This window comes from Myripristis murdjan, chromosome 17 (assembly GCF_902150065.1).
Source record: "Myripristis murdjan chromosome 17, fMyrMur1.1, whole genome shotgun sequence".
In the NCBI taxonomy this organism is placed as follows: Eukaryota; Metazoa; Chordata; class Actinopteri; order Holocentriformes; family Holocentridae; genus Myripristis; species Myripristis murdjan.
Genome location: NC_043996.1, coordinates 6,054,603 through 6,080,230, shown reverse-complemented (window position 1 = coordinate 6,080,230; position 25,628 = coordinate 6,054,603). Strand labels below are relative to the sequence as shown.

Genomic DNA, 25,628 nt, shown 5'->3' with positions numbered 1-25,628 from the left:
ATTTTGGCGGCCACGGGATGTTCTCATGCCTTTAAAAGACTTGTTTGATGAATGCATGAGAGCATTAATGGGGTTCATCAATCATGGAGCCGTTGCGATTCCGAGGCTGTCAACAAGGCTGTCGTAAGTACTGCAGATGAACGGTAACGGCGAGCCCTCCAGAGTGGAGCCTCTTAGGGATACAATTCATAATTTATTTCGCCATATAAATTTTGGGTATGTAGAATACATTGTGTATATTTGCTGGTGAAGAGGGCTGGCTCCGTGTGGAGTCTTGGCACCTTCGAGGCAGTATCAGAGAGGAGGATGAGCATTAAATTCAACTACATCCCACACAGCCTCTCTGTGGTGAGCTACAGAGCATCTTCTTCTGCCACCGTGCCACCCAACACCCGAAGGCGCAGCACACAGCGCTTTAGGTGCCTTTTGCGTGCCAATCATCTTCAAACTGTACAAATGGACCACATCTCAGCCATCTGAAAGCAAGCCGAAGCCGAACCCTGACCAGTTAATGCAAATTCATTTCAACTTGGACTCTTTGCATTCCTATACTCCGCATGGCATTTCCATGTTTCAGGTGTTTACGTATAAGCAGCAACAAAGTAACATCTCTGGGCACTTCTTCGGTACGTATGCTACCTCCATCCACAAATATGTTCTGATTATGGGAGCGATAATGAGCCCAGACATCGCTATACACTCTGTCACTTTTGCTGTACATATGGCGGCTCCATCTGGAGTGTTTGATAAGGTTGACAGCGAGTGATGGACAGATCCAAATGTTCTATACATGTTACCTATATCTGTAAAAATGATGTAATATGGTGGAATTTAAACACATTTTCTTGAATTTTCTCTTCCTTCATATTCTCACACTATCATTTGTTGTATATTTCCTATGGGCTGATGTTTGTACATAGCCTCCATAAGGAAATCCCTATTACAATTTGGCCTCTTACTTTTTGCTGCACCATTTCCCTACAGAGATTAAAATTCAACTTATCTTACCGTATGTTATTTTAGGTTTTTATCTTACTTTTCTTTTTCTTGTGAGCACTATACTACCTTATAATGCGCCCTCCCTTCCCTTCTCTGCAAATCTTAAAATCACACATGGAAGCAATCTTGGAATTTACGGGATACAACTTTATAGCAAGCATTACCACAAGCCTCTCTTCATGTTAGCGTTGCAGCAAGGCAGCGACACATGTTAAACTTGACACGAGACAAACACACAGCAGTCTCCTCTCCTGCTTAGCCCTGCCTCACTACATGTAGGCACGGCGTTCCTCCATGTCATTCGGGGCCTTCCAGTCAAGACAGGTGAGATCCGACATGAGTGACATGCAGAGCATTCAGAGTAGTATTATCTAAAGGTGTATTCTCAGATGTTCTTTGATGTGAGGCAGGCTCTATTGTATCCTCTGATCACAGTCGTCTCAAGGCAGATTAGCATTCATCACAAAGACTGTACAGTAGGAGACTGCGAGCTACAGCGAGGAAGGCAGAGCTGCAGAATAAGCCTCTTTGGCGTCCGTAAGTGCAGATTTAGAATCACTGGCGATATCTGCTAAGAATGCATAATGCAGCGCCTGGGCGATTGTTTCAAAATGCGGGAGACATTTAAATAGAGCAGCGGTTATGCTGTAATCACATCATCTCGATCAATAGTGATGCAAAAGTCTTGTCAGCTGGGGACACAACTCCACCATCACCATTGCATGAATGGGACTGACGACGTGCATTAACCCAAAAACCATGCGTGAGAAAAAAAAAAGGGAGGAAAAAGCATGAGCGCTGAGATGCGGTGATGATGGAGCAAGAGGATGGATGGATGGGAGTGGAAAAAGGCTACGAATTTTCACATGCATTTGGAGCCCTACTGGTATTAGCTCATGCTCAACCGTCAATGCAATAGCTTTACATGTAGCTGATTGTACATTTCATTACAGCAAACAGGATGTTACTAGCTGCAATTTTGACATCTGCAGAGCAAATCTGATGATATACAATTAGCAGTGAAACATTAGCACTCGCTCGCTGAGGTCCTCAGGAAAACTAAAGCATTGATCGCATTGTGATAGGCACTTCAAAAGATCTAGCTCTGACAAGTCAACAGAGATGAAATCATTGGAGGCGATATGAAAAATTCACACTCAGTTAAAATGTAGTAGCTGCAACACTGACTTTTTTTTTTTTTTTCTTCCCTCTGCAAGATGATTTTGGCAGCCGTGCTATCATTAAGGCCGTTTAGTTCATCATTTGATAAACAAACTCCTTAGGAGTCTAGCAAAAATTATGTCTGCCGTAACATCTCAGTAATAGTTTCCCTGTATGGGGGTGGTTCTGTAACACAGGTTTGTCTGCCTTTCCTCAGAACTCGTGCCAGTATGACATACAGTAAGATGTGCTCATCATGTGGAGATGCATTGGAGTGGCGTCCTCCGTTCCTCCGGCAGAGATTACAGTGGGCCTCTGTAATAGCTCTGGGCAAAAGGAGGATGACATGGCTCTTTGCATGCATGGGAAACACTCAGTGTGTGGGTGAGAAGCATGGCACTAACATTACACAAAGTGGTTACTTACAGGTAGTAAGTGTAGGAGTGATAGGTTCTTCTGCCGAGTGGGGTGGTGGTAGGATTTAAGCAGTGGAGGAGGGGAGGGGATGGAATGAAAAGGAAAGAAAAAGTAAAAATATATTAATGTTTGAAAAAAGAGTAGAAATGAACAAAATCAGATATGGTGGCATACGTGGAGGTAAACTCGTGATCGTGAGGGCAAAGGTGATCGCTTGGAGTCATGTCATGCTTTCAGGGGCGAGGGACAGGGGGCCTCTGTACAGTAGAGACACTCTTTAACTTTATGATCAAATTGATATAAAGCTGGCCTACTCAGGCACCATTCACAACCCCTTTTATGAACACATAATTTTAAACTGACCTCCGAGGTTGACGCTAAATGAGTCATTTGAATGTCTAAACACAGCTCTTATTTCCTGCCAGTAATCGTATATTATAACAAATATAATCAATGAAGTCATCTCCCTCTCTCGTTTGATTAAGGCAAGTCGAAAACAATTCTATTACTTATATTGTCTCTGCGTGCTTATCACAGCCGCCCACTCATCACTGGGCTTGTTGAAGAAAATGGAGAATCTTATATGACTGTCAGAAATAAACACAGGACATGGTGATTATATTACCAGGCAACTATGCCTTCCCACTCAGCTTCATCTACTGTACTGACCTTAGCTCTCCAATGCAAGCCAGGCTATCTAACATCAGCGCAAGAGAAAGTAACTGTGAGAGGACTAATCAACAACTAATGAAAGTTGTGATGGTATCTTTTCATTTCAGAATTCCGTACTTTTCCACAACTACATTTCCACATTTCTCGGTAAGATTTTTTTGGGCTAAATCAGACTGCTGATAACTAAATGTTTAACAGGCCTGTAAATTATTTTATACCTAAAAAAAAAAGATAATATGCCTAGTGCATAGGACGATTTTAAAAGCTCAGCATGATTTTTGCCTTCTGTGTGACTACAAATGACTACCTCACCCATGTTTGATATATCAAACAAATTTAGCAGATATTTTACACATCGCTTTGGAATTCGGATCCTTCACTAACCGTTTTGGATCATTTGGATGTGTTAGCCACGACAGTCTGCATTTGCCCATCTTGTGGCCATGGGTGAACTGGAGCTAAACTGGCGTGAGCAGCCATTGTTGTCGTTGGCCAGGCTGTATGCCCACCATGTAGCCGCCCGAAGCAGTCACAAAGAGGCATTTAATCTCTCCCTCAATGTAAAACATGGCTTCTTCAAAGTGAAAAACGTAATAGGATTTATTTGTTGTGATTTTATAAATTACATATTTTTGCAAACTGCACATAGAAACAATAGACTGGAAAAAAGAAATGTTTTCCAGACATTTCTTCATTTCTATAGATTTCCAGACCTGGAAATGATCAAAATCATATTTCACACTTTTTCATAAATTTCCAGACTGCATAGAAACCCTGATTTTCTTGCCAATGCTCTTTTCAGTCGAGATATTAAAGCAAGCAAGCTTGCGCCCACCAAAGTAACCTTGAGCCAACATGAAGAAACTGACATTGTGTTATTTCAGGCCTTGCTGTGGACAAAAGGGGGTGGATATTTGCTGAGCTTTAGCTCCCCTGATTGCTGGGAGGTGTACAGAGGACCTTTCTCCAGTATGGGGTCCAGGGCTAATGTAAACTTAGCCTTCAGCTACACGGTCATCCTTTTCCCTTTGAGTCTTTCATCATATTTTCTTTCTTATCTCCTCCCTGCCGCTCTCTGTACCACAGGACTAAAAAACATTTTCCTATTCCCATTCCAATGTCATTGAAGCGCAGTGCGTTTGTTTGAGGGTGCCGTGGAAATGGATTAATTTTTCATGGCAGACTGTATCTCATGGCTGTAAACAGCCTTAATGGAGCGTATCAACATAATCAAATTAATTATTTACTATGACACTGACAATACTACTGTTTGAGGGAGAAATTATATACAAAATGATGAAAAAGAAACTACTTATCTGTGAACAGTGGGCAAGTTACTTTAACCTCTTCCACAAATCTGCAGTATTATTTCAAGTAAGAAGAAAATGGCTTACCTTTTCTTCATGAGGAGCACCACTCCCAAGAAAATGATGACAAAGAGGAGGATGCCAGCGATGACCCCGGCGATCTTCACTGTGTGGTCCGTTTGTTTCTCCGGCTCCACCGCGTCGGGCTTGTGAGTGGCTGCTCCTGAAAACATACCACAGTGCAAACTGCTATATGGAATCCAGACCAAACAAAGCAAAGTAAATATAATACAAGATGCCTTGAGTTAAAATCAAACGAACAGTTCACCCTAAATACAAACAAAACTATTTTTCCATTTACCCCTAATGCTTATCCTTCCAGACAGTTTCTATGTTATTTGGCGAGGTTTCCAGTCTGTATCACCTTGATGCAATGGGGCTGGATGGGTATTCTTTTGTGGCGCTCAAACCATCACAACTTTACTTGTAAAAACACAAAAGGCACTGGAACTATTTTCTATCAAAGAACACTGGCAAACTGTATCAATCTACCACCAATGAGAACCGATTCAAGGTACCTTGGGATAGTTTGTCGGTGTTCTTCGGCTGGAAATACTTTCCAAAGAAACATATTGCCCCTGAGGGCTGTGGATCATGCTAGGTATCCATGTCATTTTTTTTTTTTTTTCCGAAAGTGCTGAGAGTGTTTCACATGAACACTTTTGATGGTTTGAATTCCACAAGTGGACTGCCAGAAGAGCACTGCAGCAAACTGGAAACCTCACCAAATCACAAAGAAATTGCACTAGAGATAAGTGGGAAAATATCTTTTTTTTATTATTATTTTGGGTGGACTGTCCCTTTAATAAGACTCCGCTCTTGTTCAAAACAAACCAAATCCATTAATCAAATAGTAAAGTAGAATTCAATGTTGCTTTCAGTATTTTCTCTGATTGATTCAATTGAACTTTGTGCTACCCTAAGATTGATTATCAATGTATTGGTATTCTGTGGAGAAGAATACCAATACAGATTCAGTGGCTCAGAGCAATTATGATGTTTATCCTTTTGAGTATGTGCGACTCCATTGTCCTGAGGACTCCATCTTCAGCGCCGTCCAGAGTGGACATTAGTGGCCTGTGAACCAGGCTGTGCGGCGCGCGAGAGATAAGTCCGCACACCATCTTTACCCTTGGTTAATCATGTTTGGGGCAAATGGTTGCTGGGCTGTAGAAAAATGTAGGGTGCACGGCAGGAAAGATAATACCCAAGGAGATAAAACAGTCTGAAATAACCAAAACATTAAATATCAGCTTAGGAGGAGATAGCCAACAACGAGACACAGAGAGAGAGAGGGGGGCGGTGGTGGGTGGGGGGGAGAAAGCGGCTTGGTTTAACAGCGCCTGCTCCCCTGGAAAGTGATAAGAAGCACTCTGAGGAGGGGAACGTTGCTAGAATCACAACTGTCCACCTGAACAACACCATTATTTCTTGTCACCAGGGGTAAATTTAGAATGACAAATTGTTATGTCAGACAAATCTGTTAGACTGGGCTTCCTCCTCTCTCCAGCGTTGCCATTTCCCCTCCCTATCAAAAGGTAAATATCCATCCCAGGCTGGCGGTGACATATTGTTCTTGCTCTGGCGTGCCGTTATCAACGACCAGGCCTCTATTTACTGTAGATATAAGTGTTTAAAGCCGAGTGGTTGAGGGATTCAAGACGGGATGACATATTAACAATCACGTCTGGACAGATAGAGCTGACTTGGTCCTCATATAGACACGGCTGCAGGCTAATCTTACAGAAATGCAGGGGGGGTGAGAAATCCCTGTTTAAGTTGTGAGTTGTGTATGTTCACTGCCACGAGTCAATATTTTCCATTCCAGCCTGAGAGAGCTGGGGTAACAAGAGCTTCAGACACTGACTATATACAACAAACAGAAAACGAACAGAATTTTAATCGTGCGGCCGCAAACGCTCAAGAACATCCTCCAGATGCGCGCGGTGAGCACTTCAGCGTCCCTTTGTGTGTTTACAGTTGTCACCACTGCAGCGACCAACACTTAATCTCCCAGAAATAATGAGAAATATTCATGAAAGGGGGATTAACTCCTGTCACCAATCTCCAGCATTGACACATCAAATGACGATCGCACCTCAAACGGGCCTTTCATGTACAGTAATGCCGAGGAGATGCATCAAAAGCTGGGGGACAATGTCTGCAACTCTTCTGATTTAATCACTCTGATGGCGTGCAGTAGTAAGACAACAAACCAGACCAGGCACATGCAATCATCTCACTGCTTTCCCCCCCCCTTGGGAAGCTTCACGATTAACACGTAGTGAGTAAGTTGTCGAGAGAGCTGAGATGGTCAGAGGATGTGCGGAGAGCTAAGGGTCTGACCTGTTAGTTGGTTGTCACCAGCCGCCGGGGCGATGCGGATGTAGGGGGTTGTGAGCTGAGTCACGAGTATGGCAGCTGAGTATAGTCAGTGGATCCAGGACGGCATGCAGTAGAGAGAGAGAGAAAGAGAGAGAGACAGAGAGAGAGAGAGAGAGAGAGAGAGAGAGCACACTGAAGCTGAAAACAGCCAAACAAACAGTTCTCATCGTCATGCAACATTGAGGCCACCCATTACAGTATTAGAGAGCATTATCAAGTTGTTTTTTCGCCAAGTTAGCAAGTGCGCCACTTTCGCGCGAGTTCATATCAGTGTGAGCCTAATGTGGCGCTGTGAAATATATCGAGCATCGAGTATCAATTCAGGTGATGAATTGCTCATGGGATCCTTATACTTCTGGCGCTATTTGACTTCAGCCTATTGAGCCGTGCAGATGGAGATATCTGGACTCCGCAGGAAATCCATAGTGGAGCTGCATGTGACTCCACGATATACAAGACTGTCGGGGCATGTGACAGGACCTCCCACGGCCCGGAACAGAGTGTGACTAGGGTTCCCTCTGGCCTTATCAATTCTGCTCCCGGATCAATAGAGCTTAGGCTGCTTCACCCTTAATGTCTGGAGCAAGACGTACAGGCAAGCATAACTAAGTGCCCACGGCCCTCGCCGGGCACATACGCTCTCTCTGACTTGTGAAAAAACAACTGCTCTTGATCAATCTATCGACTGACACAATTTATGCGACGAGCCCCTCCTTATCAGAGGCCATGCAGCACATTTTGTCCGTCTTCCACTGCATATCTTATCTGTTTCGGTGTCTCTAATCCGAAAACATGTTAATTTTGTTTAGTTCTTGCAAATCATGCACTGCAAAAAGTCAAAATCTTACCAAGATTATTTGTCTTATTTCAAGTAAAAATGTCTTATTTCCAGTCAAAATATCTCATTACACTTAAAATAAGACATGATCAGCTCAGAAATAACTTGTTTTTAGACAATTTTCACTTGTTTCAAGTGAAAATTTACTTGAAACAAGTGAATATTTGCTTGAAACAAGAAACAAATTCTGCCAATGGAACAAGCAAATTTTTACTTGTGGCACAAGTGAACAAGTAAAAATTTGCTTGTTCCATTGGCAGACATAGATGCATTGATTTATTTGGTGCTTGGCAAACGTCCCCGCTGGACCACACTTCATCTAAACCATCTAGTCCTACCTTTGGTGGCCACTCGAACACAGTCGATTTTGGTCTCCTGTACAAACAGATAAAGGAAGGGAGCGAGGGAGAGAGAGAGAGAGAGGAAGAAAAAAAGTGTCAGAGAATAATATGATGCGCACAAGCAGAAACACACACATACCTGTGTAAAAAAAAAAAAAAAAAAAAAACACAGTTATACCAAACACCCTGGTCAGTTCCACGCTGTACCCTATCATCTGTTGAGCTCAGCAACTGTGACACAAAACACAGTTAGGTGGAAGGAAGCGCAACGCAGATTAGTGGTGCTGAGCTGCTGATTCGTCAGCCAACACGGATCTGCCGGCTGCCCGTGGCTCAAGGTGTTCAGCCACTGTGGACAAACCAGAGCCCTGTGACAACGACACCGAGCCAGCGTGCCCGGCTCCAAAATGACACATCAGGGAGCCCGTCTGAATATGCAGCGTGGAGTTTGAGCTCTGACAACAGCCTTCAACAATGTAAAATGAAAGAAAAAAAAAAAAAAAAAAACGACAAAAAAAAAAAAAAAGAGACCCTCGCCGCAGGCTGAAGTTTTTATGCGTCGACAATGGCCTGTTGAAAAGGAGGCACAGAGAGGAACAGGGAGGTGATGAGTAATAGAACACAAAAGACATGAGTGCTGTGTCCCTGCGTTTGACCTCACCGCGCCGTCCAATGAGCGCCGAGAACAGAGTGTAGAGGAGACGGAGCGTTTGGAGGCCACGAGAGGCATAATGAAGAGACGAGAGAAGGAAGGGATAAAAAAAAAAAAAAAAAAAAAAAAAAAAACCACATCATAACCATCACGCCGTCCCGGGTGCAAACACGTTCTCAGTATCGCCGCTTTTCAGCTCCAAGCCTGCTACAAGAACTTATATGAGACTTTTATTTGAATAGAAAACTAAAAAATACTAGGTGTGGATGGCAATGACCTTCCCTGAGTGTTAATTTTGTTTAAGAGGTCTGAACAAATCACTCTCACATCATTAGATGTTAATTAAAGCTTGCAGTGCTATCCATTGACAGTGATAGCTTAATGAGAGAGAGAGTGCTTTTGGCCGGTGTAAATCAAAACACTGAATACACAGATAATGTCAGGACTGTCTCTGTGACGGAGATGGAGGTTTGCGCGGTGTCAAGACGAGACTCAATGTTCTTTTATTTTGTTTTGCGCGGGGAAGAGCGCCGTCAGCCAATTCATCCCACTCACCAATTCACCCTGGAAAGTTTCAGACTGACATGCTTTCCTCTCAAGAGCAAACTCTTTAATTGCATTCAGCTCTGCCTCACGTGGTATCTCTGTTGCCTTGAAGACGTGCCGGTTTTGCTGAAGGAGCCTGTTTATGGTGATTCTCATTCAGGACCACAATCAGAGGGGCTCTTGAAGTTGCCATTGAACTGTCTGCCGCGGCTCGGCGGAGGGAGGGCCGCGCCAAGTGCCACTTGATGACAGAGGCTGCGACCTCAACGATCGGCAACCCTGTTGTTGTTGCCTGCCTCCCACAGTTCCCCGCGGCTGGGAGGACCTCCTCTCTTAAATGCACTTGATCAAAGCGTTGCCTGGCATTTGGCATAAAGCTTCATTGGGAAAGACAGGCAAACTGGGCTGAGATAATGGAGGAAGGGGGGGGGGCATGTCATGGGCATAGGGCCCTGCATTGCAAGCCTGGCCCTGCTGCAGCCTATTAAAGTGCAGACAGTGCCGCTGGTTCACCTCACTAGAGTGCTGCCACATCTATCAGAGGCCATGTGCACGTGAGGGACTGTGTGCATGTGTCAGTGTGCACAGCAACTACAGACTCTGGGCTCAGGGACTTCTGTACTGAACCACTTCAGTCCCTGTAGCCAGTCAGTCCGTCAGCTAGTCCGTCAATCTGTCAGTCACTCAGCCTTTCATTCTTAAGCCCAACATAATATTTAGCGTTGTTTGATGTGCACTTTAAAGGGGATGTGCACATGCTTTAAAAAGAGAGCCGTACTTTGACTGGGCTGTCCTTTACAGCGAGTCCTCTTTCACTCTTTTGCTCGTCTACTTTCACAGTCGCACTCCCATGCCGAATGTATTTTTCTGATCGCTGACTGTGTACTTCATTAAATGAAGTACACCACACTAATTAGCGCCTGCATTCGCAACTATGGCGATTAAACGATCGAGTTGCTTGGTGAAGACACTTATAATTTGAATGTACTCATTAAGAAGGCATTGTACTGCCATACCGCCTGGCAGTACAACATGTGTCACAGTAAAGAGTGGTTGATTTGAATGAAACAACAATCCCATAATAATCCCATGCTAAAACTATTATTACTGTTGCCACTACTACCACTACTATTACAACTACCACTACAACTACTACTACTGCTAATAGTACCATATGGATAAAGCCTGCACCACTCTAACAATATAATCAAAAAGGTTTTTTTCTTTTTTTTTCTGCTTTTCAGGAATGCTGTCCCGTCAGTGTCTCTAAAAAGTTGCCTGGTGTATCACAGGCTGAGCAAACTGACAGCTTAATTTTGACAATGTAGATAGGTGGTGCCCTTGGAAAAAAAAAAAAAAAAACAGCTTTGAATTGCAATCAAATTGCACCTGGTTGATATTAAAGTTGACTTCAGAATGTTACCCTGGCAATATATTAAACCCCAGGGCAGTGGAAGGTGGCCCAGTAGTCCATCAGCCTAAATCATAAAAGTGAGGCTGCAGTGGTGAATAAAGCCTGGACGCACTTCACTGAGACTCCTGAGATTCACTCCGCATGCCCGCGTGAATTGTCACAATTTATCTCATCAACGTAACATGTCAAAACATAAGAGGGAAATACAAAACTGCACTTGCCAATACCTGTTAAGTATTTTGCTTGTCTTTCCTTATTAATACTACCAATAACAGCTTTATTTATGTGGCGCTTTTCTTAATTGTTCTCACAAAGTGCTTAGTAAAATGGAAGTGTAATAACTCATGTGCAGAATAAATCAACACAATTCAAACAAAAGATTAAACATGACAATAATTGAGACAGTAATCCAGAATGACCTTCTCCAAATCAAAGCACTGTAAAAATAATTGATTTTGCAAATATTTTGTAAGTGATGCTGGTATCTAGCTGCTGTGATAATGACTAATAATGGAGAAAGATATGGTTATGGCTGAGGCCGTGATTGATATTGCTGCATGTCACCACAGGCTGCAGTCAAAAGCTTAAAAAATGTGTTTTAGTGTAACTGAGCTCTTTTAAAGCAGCATACATGGCATCCACCACTCAAAGGCACCCACCCCGTTGGCTGTGCTGACAGCCTGGTAATAGATGCTGTAGCTCTTCTGGGGCAGCAGAGGAGCGTTCCAGTAGCCATTGTAGGTCTTGTTGTCCCCCACGGTGAAGGGCTGGGGCGAGTGGATGCCCGTGGCGGGGAACTGAGCGGTGAAGTAGTACTGGGAGTTGAGGAGCGTGGCGTTCTGGAAGTGAATAGGAACCGGGTAGCAGCGCAGGATCTCAGCTGTGCCTCTTGCTCTGCGAGGACGCTCCTCCTCCACCACCACCTGGTACGCACTGCAAACACACAAGACAGCTCGTGATCTCCTCTGTGGCACACACACACACACGCGCACGAGCCAAGCAAGTGCATGAGGGGCACTGCTAACTCACTGTTAGCATTACAAAGTCACTGTTGTTACTTATTCATGTTGTCATTCATCTGCTGACAGTTGAGACATCATAAGCTAATGAGAATGTAAAACTAATGTTCAGATTCGTGTGTGTGTGTGTGTGTGTGTGTGTGTGTGTGTGTGTGTGTGTGTGTGTAACTTTAACTTCTTTATCTACGTCTAAATTTTGTGAATCATATCATATTGCGGGGTCCCTTTCAATTTCCATTGCTAATGTTATGTAATGACAATTGGAATCCACACACATCTATATCTATATCTATATATAAAAATGTCACTTAACCTGTGAACAGTCTGTGCATAGCACCTGTAAAATTTATAAGGGAAATTTATGCCAATGTTACAAAAACGCCCACTCTCATGAATGTGTCACATACATTTAAATGTATTTACATACCTGGCGCAGAAACACTTTTGACATCAACTATGGCTTAAATGTACAAACTGCAAAAGTTGCTGACAGAAATAACAACAATAACAACGACGAATGAAACTCAAAGACTAAGAAGACTGGGCAAAAACACAAAATGCTATTTATTTCAAAGAAAATAAAGCCCACAAATATGTGGAACGTTCCCACATTAAGGTGCATCTGAACAGTGGTCAAAAACAACTGATTTGTCTAAATGAAGACTAAATGAAGAGTCAATGAAAAGTGCCGCTTTTTTTTTTCCCTTTACCTGAGCAGTAAACGGGAATAACTTTCCAAAATGTAGAGAAAGAGAAATGAGCCATGACACAAGACAGGGCCTGACGTTATTTGCTTTTTCATTATTCAACAACTCAAAAGGTCAACGGCTCTTTCCATTTCCTCCCCATCCGAGCCTGGTGTTTAGCTAGATCAAAACTGCAGCCCTCTGTGCCTCTGACAGAGATGACATTGTCTCTGAGCAGGCCACTTAGCTGGAGGGGGAGACTGGCTGTCTTATAGGCGCTCATGTTAGTATGCACCTCGCATCCACCTGTTCAATCTATTGAGTCACTGCCTGACAAAGAGTCTGTTTACAGCTGCCATGGAGAATAACCAGCCCTGATTGGAGACCAGTGTTCTGTTCGTTTGCAAAAGAATCATGCAAACAAACAACAAGTAATTATCGCAGTGATGGGATGCATCGAGCGCGCTCCATGAATGAATGAACGAATGAATATTCTTGAATATTGATGTCACGGCACATGGCGGTCCGTCCCACATGAGATGATTTTAATATATATTACATAAGCACCGAATAAGGCTCGGCAGGAAACTGTAGCACCATCAAATGGCAGAGATGGGATATTATAAGCACGTCTGGCTTGAGAGCAGCCTTGATAAGTAACATAAGGCAATTTTTTGCATTTGCTTGGTGCCACAGCAGATGATATTGTGTATCTTGAGCTTCACCTTTCCACATACAGACCTATATATAAAATGTCTCCAGGTATTGCACTTATGTAAGCTGCAATACTTGGACCTGCAGAGAACACGGGCTCCTGAGTCAGCTGTCAGTTGAGACGTTGAAGGCTGCTGTCGCTAGCCCTCTCGCTGCTAACAAGCAATTCAGTGTGTGGAAGTGATATGGTGACCGACTGACGTCTTTATTTTCACCGCCTGGAAAGCAACAGCATTTTCCCTCGGTGGGTAGCTTTTCTCCCAAACTCCCCCTGGTTCTCAGTGCAATTGGTTATAATCCGTAAAGCCGAGATCATTTTCTGTGTTTTCCATGATTAGTGACAGTATGGGCGACGGCGGACGTGGTGAGTCATGAATCCGAGCTAATGCTATTTATTTACTTTGCGACTTTCCTGTGAAGTTTCTAATTTGCTCGTTTGGAGTAATTCTGACATACTCCACCTTAGTTTGACTGCTTATTAGCAGGAGGAGGCGAGCAACAGGAGCTCACCCCTGACAGCTGAACTGAAAGTCCACATTGTCTACGGGTCCAAGAATTGCCAGTTTGGAATAGAAAAGTCCTGTCCAGAGAAAAAAATAGGTCCAAAATCTATGAACTCTATCCTTTAACTTCTCACTAAGTCACCCCTAATCATCTAACTGGCTATTCCCAAACTCCCAGTGTTTTTTTTTTTCTTTCTTTTTCTTTTTTTTGCTATCCTCTTCTCACGTTGTCATGGCAATTCTCTGATACATGAAAGAAGAATCAAAAAAATAAGTCTATTGTACAAGAAGCTGGTTGTTTAAAAGCATGACTTCCATTTGATTCAGATCACATGCTTGACGTGAGCGGCGGACACGTGCAACAGCCCGACCGTGGAGATGAATGTTGACTAATGGTAATCTGACCTTTGGACTGGCTAATCTGTAATAAATTCTGGATTTGTCTGGAGCTGTATGAAAAGGTTATCTGGGAATAGAATATGCAGTGTATATAAATATAGCTGATTAAATTACAGAGGGCTGCATTAAGAACACGGCCCTCCCTGGCCTTTCTCTCTCAGCCCTTATTATTAAAACAGCAAGTAGAAAAAAATCTTTGTCAAAAAAAAAAAAAAGGCAGTATAGTGGCTGCAGTCTTTAGCCAACACAAAACAGCCCTGGAGATGATGAATCGTTCCCTGTGGTTGGTGTCGGATGATTAAGAGTCCCCTTGTGTGTACAGCATGTGCTCTTTAACCCTATAGTTTATCATAAGGTGCTCACTGTGCCATTAGAGAATCCCCCTTTGCTCTTTGTGGGTGTGTCCCAATTCCTCAGAGCTCTCCTATTTAGTGCTGGAATGGGAGGTGATGAAATATTTAATCCTGCTGAGAGTCTGCAGGAAAAAATCAGCCCTTAATTACTGTCCCCTATTGAGAGGAGAGGTCAAAGGGCAGGCGGAGTCGGTACACAGGAGCCACGGAAGTAGCTGCAGTACCGCGGAGGAAAAAAAAAAAAAAAAAAACGATCCGAACAGAAACTTCAGCCAAAATAGATTTCTGATGAGGGTTATATGATTGGACATTTTTGCATTTAAAATAATCTCTACTATCAATCCTACTTACTACACAAATCAGGGCTGAAGTTTATTACAATATGCTAAATCTGTTTTGAATTTGCAGATATGCTAAAATGCATGCTTTGTGGGCATGGAAACAATCACCTTTTAGGATGAGAAAATGTTCATATTTTCATCTTGGAGTGAAAAAAAAAAAAAACCCCAGCTATGCCCAGTGTGAGTTATGGCTGCAATAAACTAGGCCCAAGTACAGCTGGGTAACAGAACTTTCAATCAGCTACTTCCTGCTTTGTTGTGTCTGTGTTCACTCTTTATAGCTCACCCATATTGGTACTTGATATTCCAAATCAATCTGCAGATAGTGAAATAGGGAGGGAAAAAAAAGCTGCCTCCCCTGGGTGGCTCCTTATGATATGATGATGTGGTTGTGCCATGACTTAATGATAGACACAGTATGAATAGGACTGGTTTCCTTTCCTCAGGCAAAATACCAAGTGCCAAAGGCTACGAGGCTCCGCGGCTGAGGCACTCCTGTAATGTGGAAATTTGAAATACTGCTCCTCTCCCAAACAATATTCGCCGCGCCAAGTAACACAACCTGTCTCACAATGCATTTGCAATCCAACAAAAATGTTTTGTTGCCATTTTGTGAGTGCTAGAAACGATGATATGCACTTTTACCAGTTACAGCTCTAAGTCGGCGTATGAAACGGATATTAAAGAGGACCATTCCCGCAAAAATATCTCATTTCCATGCAATGCAAAGCGTACTGATGGGCTCGATGTCGACTCGTGGAAATTGACATTATTATTTTTGTGTAATTATTGCTGTCATGTTAATGTGCCTTTGAGCAGCTGACACCTTGTCACCTCATGCTGAGTTCACAATTTACATTATGACTCATTTTGACAGACCGGAGTCATTTAGTCACATGCTTGATTTAGCATGACATGAATGAGTAACAAAAAAAAAAAGAAACAACAGATGAACAACAACGACATGATCGCAACAACACCCATCTTTCATCGGAGAGCCAAAAAAAAAAAAAAAAAAAAAAAAAACTAAGTTGGTGTTGCATTCGATCTGCTACCAACCGGAGCATCGCAAGCAATTTCCATTTCACTTTAATGGCGATAATTCATCTGTATATAGCAATGAATATATGTGGCGGAGCTCGTTGCATGAGTAATGTTGGGAGCCGTGGGTAGCGATGGTGCTAGGTGGGGCGATGATGAACAGGAGCAGCTCAGTGTTAGTTATTAGTCGTGGTAACGGCCCACCAACCTTCACAAAAGACACACATATCGGCTTAAAAGAAGGGCTCAGGAGGGGAATCCCACTGCTCATGGCATGTGCCTCTGTCAAACATCGGTAATTGCAGTTAATTCCGAAAAAAACGCCGAAATCCTCCACATCTCTCCCTGAGCCGGAGCTCGGATGGAGACGCCGGGCGAGCAGCGGCGGGAAGGAGCGTAGGAGAAGAATGGAATAAGCTGTTAAAAGTGGTCCACCGGAGGGGCCAGCGGGGCAGACCTGTATTCCTCCAGTAGCGCCGCAACCTGAGCTGACACCAATTAGGCCTCCTCCAGCCTAGCTGCCCGATAGATTTCAGCCCGGCCGCCATGTGACGCCAACCAATTATGGCGGATTGACTTGGAATCGACTGGATTTTGACCTGAAACTCAGATTTATTTTTCATGTGGGCTGATAGGGGAAGAACCTCGGGCTGTTTGAGCAGATGAAGGAAGAGGTATGGGGAGCATTTCAATCAGCGCGTTCTCTCTCCCTCCCAATCTCTCTCGCTCGCTCGCTCGCTTTCTCTCTCGCTCTCTTTAATGCTAATCGGTCCACCTAGCCGCTCACCCACGTTATTGAACTGGTGTGCGGGGGTATGGTGGCTCTATATCTGTCTGATTTAAGAGGGGTTGTAAGTAAAGCACTTCTCCTGACCCAGCATCCTCGCTCTGTGCCCCCGTCTCCTCACTCTTTATCTTTCCCTGGTGTCCATAAACCATTAAAGCAAACAAATTAGACGGTGCCGTAGATTACATTTACCATTAAATCGTAAAACGCATTGAGATGTGTCACGTTTATGTACAGCTATTAGTGTCTGCTATGCCGTGATCAAAGAAAGTTAGTGCTTATTTTGGGACTGTAGAAAATCACTTAACTGATTTCAGGCCATGGCTGGGTAAAGATAATCTGACGCTACAGGGTAGAAACTACAGCAGAACTCACTTTCCTCAATATGCTACCTACAAGGCCGGATGCTGATGCATTTCATTGCTTTTTCTGTTTATGTGCATGCGTGCGAGCTTGCTTAAGGCAAAGGTTATGGCAGGCAAGAGAAAAGGGCTGATTTAGTGGTGTGAATGATAAGGAAAGCATCCCGAATCATTTATTTCCACAGAGGCATGTAAACATTTATTTTGATGCTACGAAGTGAGGAGGCGTCTTCTGGCCCTGATGAGGGGCCATTGCAAACATTAGTTTAACACGACATGACTGATAGACAGATCACTAATCCTCTTAAAGGAACAGTGTCCCCTCTGGTAAAAATTGTTCCCGGCTACGTGTCGTCCCCAGAGATTAGTAGCCAAATCCAAGTTGGAAATGTTATACAGATTAGCAATTACACAAATATGAGAAATTGACTGCCTCCTTCAGCAGTGACAAGGTCTAGCTCGATATATCTAATATATGACTGCCTTGGAGCATGCTGAAGCGAAACTGACATTTGTGGTCTATCGCGTCTTGCCTCTTTCATGAACCGATGCTATCGTTTGATGTTCCCCTGTGAGCCCCCCCCCCCATCCTGCCAGCACGCCCCCCCCCCCCCCCCCCCCCCCCCCACCCTCCCCACCTTCCTGTATTACAGCAAAACATCTGCTATTTGAAATTCAAACGTCTGGAGCTATATTACCCTCCCAAACCCAATCAGTGTGCAAGATTGCGTTATCAAATCAGGCTCCAAGCTGCTGTGTTCCTCTCCTCTGTAGCACTGTGAATCGATGTTCCTCACTTGTCAAATGTCCTATTTCATCAGGACTTTAAAACAGATCTCATGGGGGGGGGGGGGGAAGTTCCAATTCAAAATGAGATATCCACCACTCCAACAATCAAGCCCAAAATTAGGGTCCTTTTTACAGGAGACCCTTGATGACTGTCTGTATCAAAGATGTTGAACGATGAACATCAAGTACTATTTTTTTTTTTTTTTTTTTTTTTTTTTTTTTAAATAGATTAGGCATTTTGGCGAACTCATCATACAGTATGTCCCTACAGTGGAAATGCCACTTAGTCATACATCACAAACCTCAACCGCGAAAGAGATTAGAGATGTTGTTGTGTTTTCAGCCTGGGAAATTCAGATGCCTAAATTTATCGTTATTGGCCAGACGGCAGATCCCACCAGACTCAATGATTCAACCCCTGCGAATGGGAGTTACTTTACACTCACCTTTAAGTTTCAAAGGCTTCATGTGTCATTTGAGGTGCAGGTGGAAAACACCTTCAAAAGCCTGCTAGTATCTCATCTCGGGCCTGCATCATAATCTCTCCTGTTTGCTGCCCTCCACCACCCTCTTTCTTTTGCAATTCACATTTCGGAGACATCGGCTGCGTACATGAAGGCAGAGCGCTGGCCTCCATGTCCTGAGAGATTTGAAAGGAGCGAGGAGGTGGAAAAAGAAATGTGTACCTGAAAACCCCCAAAGTTTGAGTGCAAGGCAGCTTTGCTGTGATCAAAGGATGACTCAACTACTTCTGAGGTGTAGCTGTGCCAGGTGCGGAATTGCACTGATGAATGGTTATGAATTGTTGTAATGGATTATTTTAAGAGACTGGCTACACATATATGATCTTCAAAATACCACATTTCCATATTAAAGCACATCTCACTGCTTGATTAACAAGCACCCTAAAACCGACTGAGTGATATTTTTTTTGTATCGCCGTGTAAAGCTAATTAGATGACAATAGCCACATTTAGGATTATGTTGTAAAGCATCGGCACGCAGTTTCGTCCCAGATCAGTCACACAGAATGAAGTGGGGCTCAAAGTGAAGTTTATATCTGCAAAGATGAATCTCAGTCTTTCATCCCGTCGCGGGGTGAGCATGCCTTCCAACAGTAAACAAAAGAGGGACCCAGCATGCTAATTAATGGCAGCTCTGATTCACGGCGCTATGTTAATTATAATTAGCTCTTTGTAATTAGCCCAGTGAAAGAATGGCAGACTCAGTAAGGCCTCGTGAATTGTACCTGGGAGAAGATTAAAAACAGATCACTCTGTCTTTTTTGCTCAGGCCTCTTCGTTTGGCACTGGGGCATTAATCTAGGCAGCTGCAAATACGGTAAACATGAGCTGACAAGCCTGACTAAAGATCTCCAGGCTGTAATCTTTAAAGGACTCAGATGAGTTGATAGTGTAAAATTGAGTTTTACAGCGAGCACCAGTGTTTATCCCTCCCCGGATGAACAAGTCAACCCACTCTCCCAGGGTCTCTCTTGTGGAAGGTGCATACTGCTATAGCCCAAGGAGCATTGGCATTAACACTGCACATCTCATTAAACAGACTCACACATTGTGGAAAAAAACATGAAGAAACGCTCAATACATTATATTTTTCAAAGAAACTGTCACTTGAAGCTTTTCATTCAATATCCCTACAACATCAATGAGCTCGTCTTGTCAACAAAGCACAGGTATGGCCTTAGTTTCCTATTAGTGCACTTGCTATAATGTTAATGCGCCGCTATCAATCATCTGAGCCGCTGTGACGTGTTTCAAATCGAGGCCATTTCATTTTTAAACAATAATCACACACATCATGCAAAAGCCTGAGGGCGCAACATACTTTGGGTGCCATAAAACATAGATAAAAAGAAAAGCCTTTGGTGCTCGCGGAAGAAAACTGAAGACGTCAAAGGATTTGTTCGTTTTCCTCTAAATGAAGGCAGCTCACCCCCAAAACTTTATACACATCTAAGGGCTTAACAGGGCACAAGCTGAACAGTGCTGGAACTCGGCAAACACTGACTAGAAAAAGCGAATGATCAAGAAAGCCGAGTTCTTGTGTTTCCCAGCGGCCTGCGGTGGCTCGGGGTGAACCGAAACATTGACTTGTATCCAACGATTTGGCGTTTAAGCAGAGCAGTTGTACAGCTTTCCTAATAATGACTAATAAATGCACCATCAAGCGGGCAGAAGACTCCTCAGTTCCCCAGAATCCCGTGGTGGCTCGGGGTGAGCAGCCCGGCACATGAAAGACAAGTAAAGGCGAGAGATCCCGAAGCTAGCCCCGGCTCCAGCAGGCTTTGTTCTCATCTTCAAAGGCGGCGCTTCTTTTTCACACGATCAAAATACACAAACAAATAAAGTTCAGAAAATGAGATATGTACAGTAAGGTACTGAAATCGCTGGCAACTTTGTGTAAGGGTATTGATAAAGACCCACTCTTTGATAATTGCTGGCTATTGATGCTGGCTCCCAGTGTTTTAATGGGCTGCTTTGTTGTTTGTGCTGTGTGTGTGTGTCTGCATATGAATGTGTGTGTGTGTGTGTGTACTGTATGTCTTTCATGTTAAAGCCTACCTGACAGGTGCGCCCCTGCTTTGGGCAGGCTTAAGCAGGACAGTGACTGTGCTGTCTGTCTGGTTGAGCGAAGTCTCCTGGTCGTACGCAGGCATGGAGGGAGCTGGATAGAAAAAAAAAAAAAAGCAAAAGGGAATGTGTTTCACTACACTGCTCAGCAAAAATAAAAAAAATTCCAGTTTGCGTCCGAAACATGATTTAGTCCTTTTTCTTGCTCGCTGTCAGGTCAGAGGGCGATAAGAGCATGCAGAATGACCTCTCACTACAGCAAGTCAACAAACAAACACATTTTAAACATTTAACTAGGCAAATTTCTGCTTTTACACTGTGTATGGACTCTGAGCACTCACTGCCTTTTGCCCTGATAGAGCTGCGCAGCAATAATACCACAGCTACAATACTTTACTATGAATAAATAATCAAATCTGCCTGGAAAAAAAAAAAAGTCTTCAAAGTAGCGTACATACATTAGAATAAAATGCAGAGAAAATTGCTGAGTAGCCTTTTGGTTATAATAAAAATCAATTCCATTTTTATTTATTTTTTAATTAATTATTTTTTTTTTTCTATTCAGTGCAGCTCGCCATGGTTTATGGGAAGTGCAAGCACAGTGGGAACATGTGTTTGACTGGTTTGACTATTTGGCGAAAACTACAATACAGTGATCAAATATCACCAAAGTGGATTCACCGAAACTCCTATCCGGTTTAAGAATGCAGGATATAAAGCGTGTAAGCTGCTACAGGGTAAAACAGCATTTGGACAACTTTGCATTGGTTGCAGTGGCTCATTATTTCGGACAAAATAATGAGTTCCACCGAGTTGAGACGATTATAAGTAAGTATTTGAAAATCAACACCATCCAAATTAGTCTAATACATAAAACCCCTAAAATCTCCGTGCAGGCTACGACAAATACCGGGAATTATGTGCCGGTGCTAACTGACCCAGGTCTGGATGATAAAGCACTCATATTTGCGGCTCACATATTAATACATGGAGAACTGCAGCCGAGGTAGGAGGCACGCTATTAATCAGACACCATCCGTACAGCCACACCGGCAGTGCTGCTGACCACGCTGACCTGAAATCTTGGTGGTGAACTGGGTGATGACAGGGGGGCCGTAGCCCTTGGCTGTGCTGGCGCGCAGGGTGAACGAGTAGGTAGAGCCCGGGTAGAGGCCTGTGAACATGTGGGTGGTCTCGTTGCCCAGCTTCAGCACCTTCCCACTCTGGTTGGAGAGGTCCAGCTCGGGGTCAAAGGAGCTCACTGCCTTGTAGGAGATCTGGGATGGGAGGAAATCAATATTCTGTTAGTGGCCTCCGGTGCTCCGCGCTCAGCAGGGGGATTTGCATTCATAGGTTTCGTGCTGGGGCGTCTATGTCGCTCGGCGAGCGAAAGCGCATAGCATTTGCCGCGCTCTCTCTCCGTGTCAGGTTTCATGTCTCTCTCCCTTGTGAGCAACCCAATAAAGCCAAAACACCATCGAGCCATCTTTAACACGGTGCAGTCTTATGCTGTGCTACTTAATGCGCGAGCTGCTGAGTACACCTCAACAAGGCTTTATGTTGGCGTCTCCAAGATGTGTGAGATACAAGAGGGCTATGAAGAGAGGCCAAACTCTGTTAAGCTTAGAATATGCAGGATTAAAAAAAAAAAAAAAAAAAAAAAAAAGGAAAAACAGAGAAAAAAAATGTGCTTATTTTTCACACAACATAATGCAAGCTTGTGGTTTTACGAGGAGGGGAAGAAAAAAACAGTTAATCTATTCCTTCCCCATTAATAAACACAGGAGCTCTGGAGGGAAGCATTAAGGTGAGTGTTTTTGCTAATATCCATTTTTGAATATCTATAAAGTCCCACTTTAAGGGAATGCCTCTGCTCGTAACAGAAAGCCTCCATTATAATTCCAATTAAGCAACACAAAGGGAGTTTGGAGTGCTGCATAATTTGTGTCCATCAAGTTTTGAAATGCTTCGAAGCCTTCTCATTTAGTCTTTGTCTGTGAAATGAGTCCGTGATGCCAAATCCTATATCATAACATTTCAGGGAAGGGAATTTGAAATGACTTGTCAACACTGGGCACATGGACAAGTTTTTAAAATTATAATGGAACTGACGGGAAAAATAATAAGAGATTAATTGTGCAAATGAATTTGGGTTCGCTTTGTAATTATAAATCGAGCTGACAGATTAAGCATTTTCACTCATTTCAGTTTACATTTTTCTATATGAGGGTAGATACCTCAGAATTACAACATGAAGCATCATGAGTAAGGATTTGGGCAAAAAAAAAAATCTATGTATGTATGTACATATGTATGTATATGTACATGTATATGTATGTGTGTGTGTGTGTGTGTGTGTGTGCACCTGTGTGTGTGTGTGTGTATTTAGAGAGAGAGAGAGAGAGAGAGAGAGAGAGAGAGAGAGAGAGAGAGAGAGAGAGAGAGAGAGAGAAATTCTATCAATAGCTGATCTCTCCAGTACCTTCACCTGTTAAATTAATTGGAAAGAAAAATAATTAATAGTGAAAGAAGAAGGCAGCTGGTGACTGCTGTAAATGCACACTTTCTTGTCCAAAAATAAATAAATAAATAAATAAATAAAAAATACACAGACACACACAGACACACACACACACACAAGGATAAATTATAGAAACCAGGGATGGAGTGGAGCATAAACCCACCTAAACTTTCCTTTTTAGACTGAATACATCTTCATAATATAAATGCATAGTGGCTACATATCATACAAAGTGGTTTCAAACTGGTGAATTATGTAAAGATAGCACTTTTTAGGGAAACAAGCATTAACTGATGGTTCCTATTAGTCTGTTAGTATTAGATATTATCGGCTGATGTTGGCCTATCACAGATATATCAGTATCATAGCAACACTGGCATATGTTGATTGATATGCGCTGTTATAAAAACATCTGTAGCTGATTTGTAGCGACCTAAGGAATCCATTGGTACCGGGCGTGTCATGTTAGGAGGTCTGCAAGGAGGCTGAGTATGCTCCAAAGTTAAATAGTATGGCCATTCCCTTGACCTCTAACCTCAAGACATCTGAATGAAAATGGGTTCTGCGGACACCTGCAGGTCTCCCCTTTGCAGACATGCCCACCTTATGCTAATCCCACACAGTTTGGGGCAATAACCATGCAGGATTTTACATGCAGTACAAATGTGTTACTTATTTTCGCCTAATTTAAAATGGTGTATTTCTGCAGACTGGGGCCTAAACAGTCGTGGAGTTGCATAAATTGGGTTTGACTGGAAAGCTGAGACTCTTGTGGATTCAATGAGCCACATTTGATTCATGTGTGATGATGTTAGCCCCCATTTCATTGTAGTGAGAGCATTTTTTATGGTCAGCAATGGACTGATATTGAAGATATTTTTATTTAGCTTTTTATTTATTTATTATTTTCCCAGTGTTCATTTCTAGAGTTGGTTGACAATGTATAATAATGCTCAATATCCTTTAATAAAGTTATTTATTTAAGAAAGCTGCCCTCTGTGTTGCTGAGCATAGTCATATCGGTGCAAAATCAGAGCACAATCCACATAGAAAAGGTCTATTTTCATTCCAGCTCAAAAATTCACTTTATTGGCTGCCATATTAGTAATTTGTGAAATTTCCCTGTCTAAAATTGTTTTCAGTCTCAAAAATCCCCTATTATTCTAGTGCGTATGATTTTAAGAAAATGTCACTGTTTTTCCCCATATTATTTACATGTGCTATGATCACTTGCCACGGGTCACAGTCCCAGTGATATAAACACAGCGCAGCCCTTATAGTTTTGATTGATTGACTGCACAGTTCTTTCATATTGCTGAATATGGCTGATGAAAACTGATTAAATGGATCAGGTGTGTTCTTTAAACAGAAGTTGGCTCAGACCTGTCTTAAGAGTTGCCAGTGAAATGACACAGTCACAGATCTTGGTCAGAAAGGAATGGAGCTGAAATCTCTTTTGATATCAGGGCTTGTCAGACGCATTTCACTTTGAGCTCTTTGATAGTGTCAAATCAAAGCGAGGTCCTGACTTAAAGGAAGCAACTTCTGGGGAATACCGACAGAATACATTTCGGCTTGCTTTCCTGAACCACAGACTTAGACGGTGGAGGTGTGAGAGGAAGACACCCGGAGCAAGCTGCCGGCTTGCTACCTTCTCCCCCTCTGTCACCCTGCAGTAGTAGACATACTGATAAGGTGAGCTGAATAATATTACTCTGCCTCACTCTTAAATAACAGTTATGATTTTGAGCAACGGTGGAAAACCTATAATGACGGCTTATATTGAAATAAGGGGATACAAGGATCTTTGGAGATGTCCATTGGTTATTTTAATAAGACACATTACTGTACTCTTCACTTTTTTTTCCACAGAGTGAATGAGTGAGGTAATTGCTGCAGCACATGCATATAACTGCCCGGAGTGCAGATGTGATGAAGTCGAAAGTTTGGTTCAAAATGAATATGGGTGAACCCGACGGAGCGGCAATGCAAGACAGGATGCTCGTTCCGATTGGTTTTACTTGTATCATGAAATATTTAAAAGATAAACAGCTGAAACATGTCGGACTGAGAATGATTAAGTGTGCAGTTTTTTTTTTTTTTTTTATGGACATTTTTCTCCCGTGCTTCGCCAGCAGCTCGAAGCGCCGCAGCTGTGCACGGGAAACATCGCCACGCCACACACAGATGAATAAATACAGGCTCGTTATGATTCTGACACCGCTGAAGGAAGGGTCTTCTTCCCCGCTATGATTGAAACGTCTCCGTGTTGCTGAGAGAACCTCGATTTCATATTTCATTCACCTGATGGCGTGGCAGGAGATGGAGCAACCTTTATGGCTGGCCTGATTGTATTGCTCTTACTATTCAATCTGCCCTCCTCATATGAGAAACAGCCCTGTCAATGATTGCTAACCTAGTCAAAAATACCAAGCGTGAGTAAATGGCGACAAGAGGGAGAATCAACAGAGGAGAATCAATCTGTGAGAAAGGTTGGGGGATTACTTCCACCTTAATCTGGTTGAAATGGATGTGCACATATATTGTGTGTGCGCGGCGGAGACTGTTTCTATTATTCAAGACTCAATACAGCTCGCAGACCCGGCCGAGCTTCGTGGATCCTTGTGTCAACATTTGCTCGCTGCTGAATCATGTTCGGAGCGTGCTTCGCGGATTTTCATTAGAGGTCCTACATGTGTCGAAGGACAGAGGGTAACAATAGCATGCGGT

The 25,628-nt window shown here is 43.0% G+C and overlaps 1 protein-coding gene across 1 annotated transcript in view; it reads right to left on the bottom strand.

Moving 5' to 3' along the window:
• LOC115375623 (receptor-type tyrosine-protein phosphatase mu) overlaps window positions 1-25,628 on the bottom strand; it is a 153,688-nt gene that overhangs the window by 50,798 nt on the left and 77,262 nt on the right. Inside the window, exons 10-14 of the mRNA XM_030075087.1 lie at window positions 21,453-21,654; window positions 20,369-20,471; window positions 11,452-11,725; window positions 8,178-8,214; window positions 4,644-4,779 (exon numbers count right to left, since the gene is read on the bottom strand). Of these exons, the coding sequence (XP_029930947.1) occupies window positions 4,644-4,779; window positions 8,178-8,214; window positions 11,452-11,725; window positions 20,369-20,471; window positions 21,453-21,654 (752 nt within the window). The remainder of the gene's footprint in view (window positions 1-4,643; window positions 4,780-8,177; window positions 8,215-11,451; window positions 11,726-20,368; window positions 20,472-21,452; window positions 21,655-25,628) is intronic.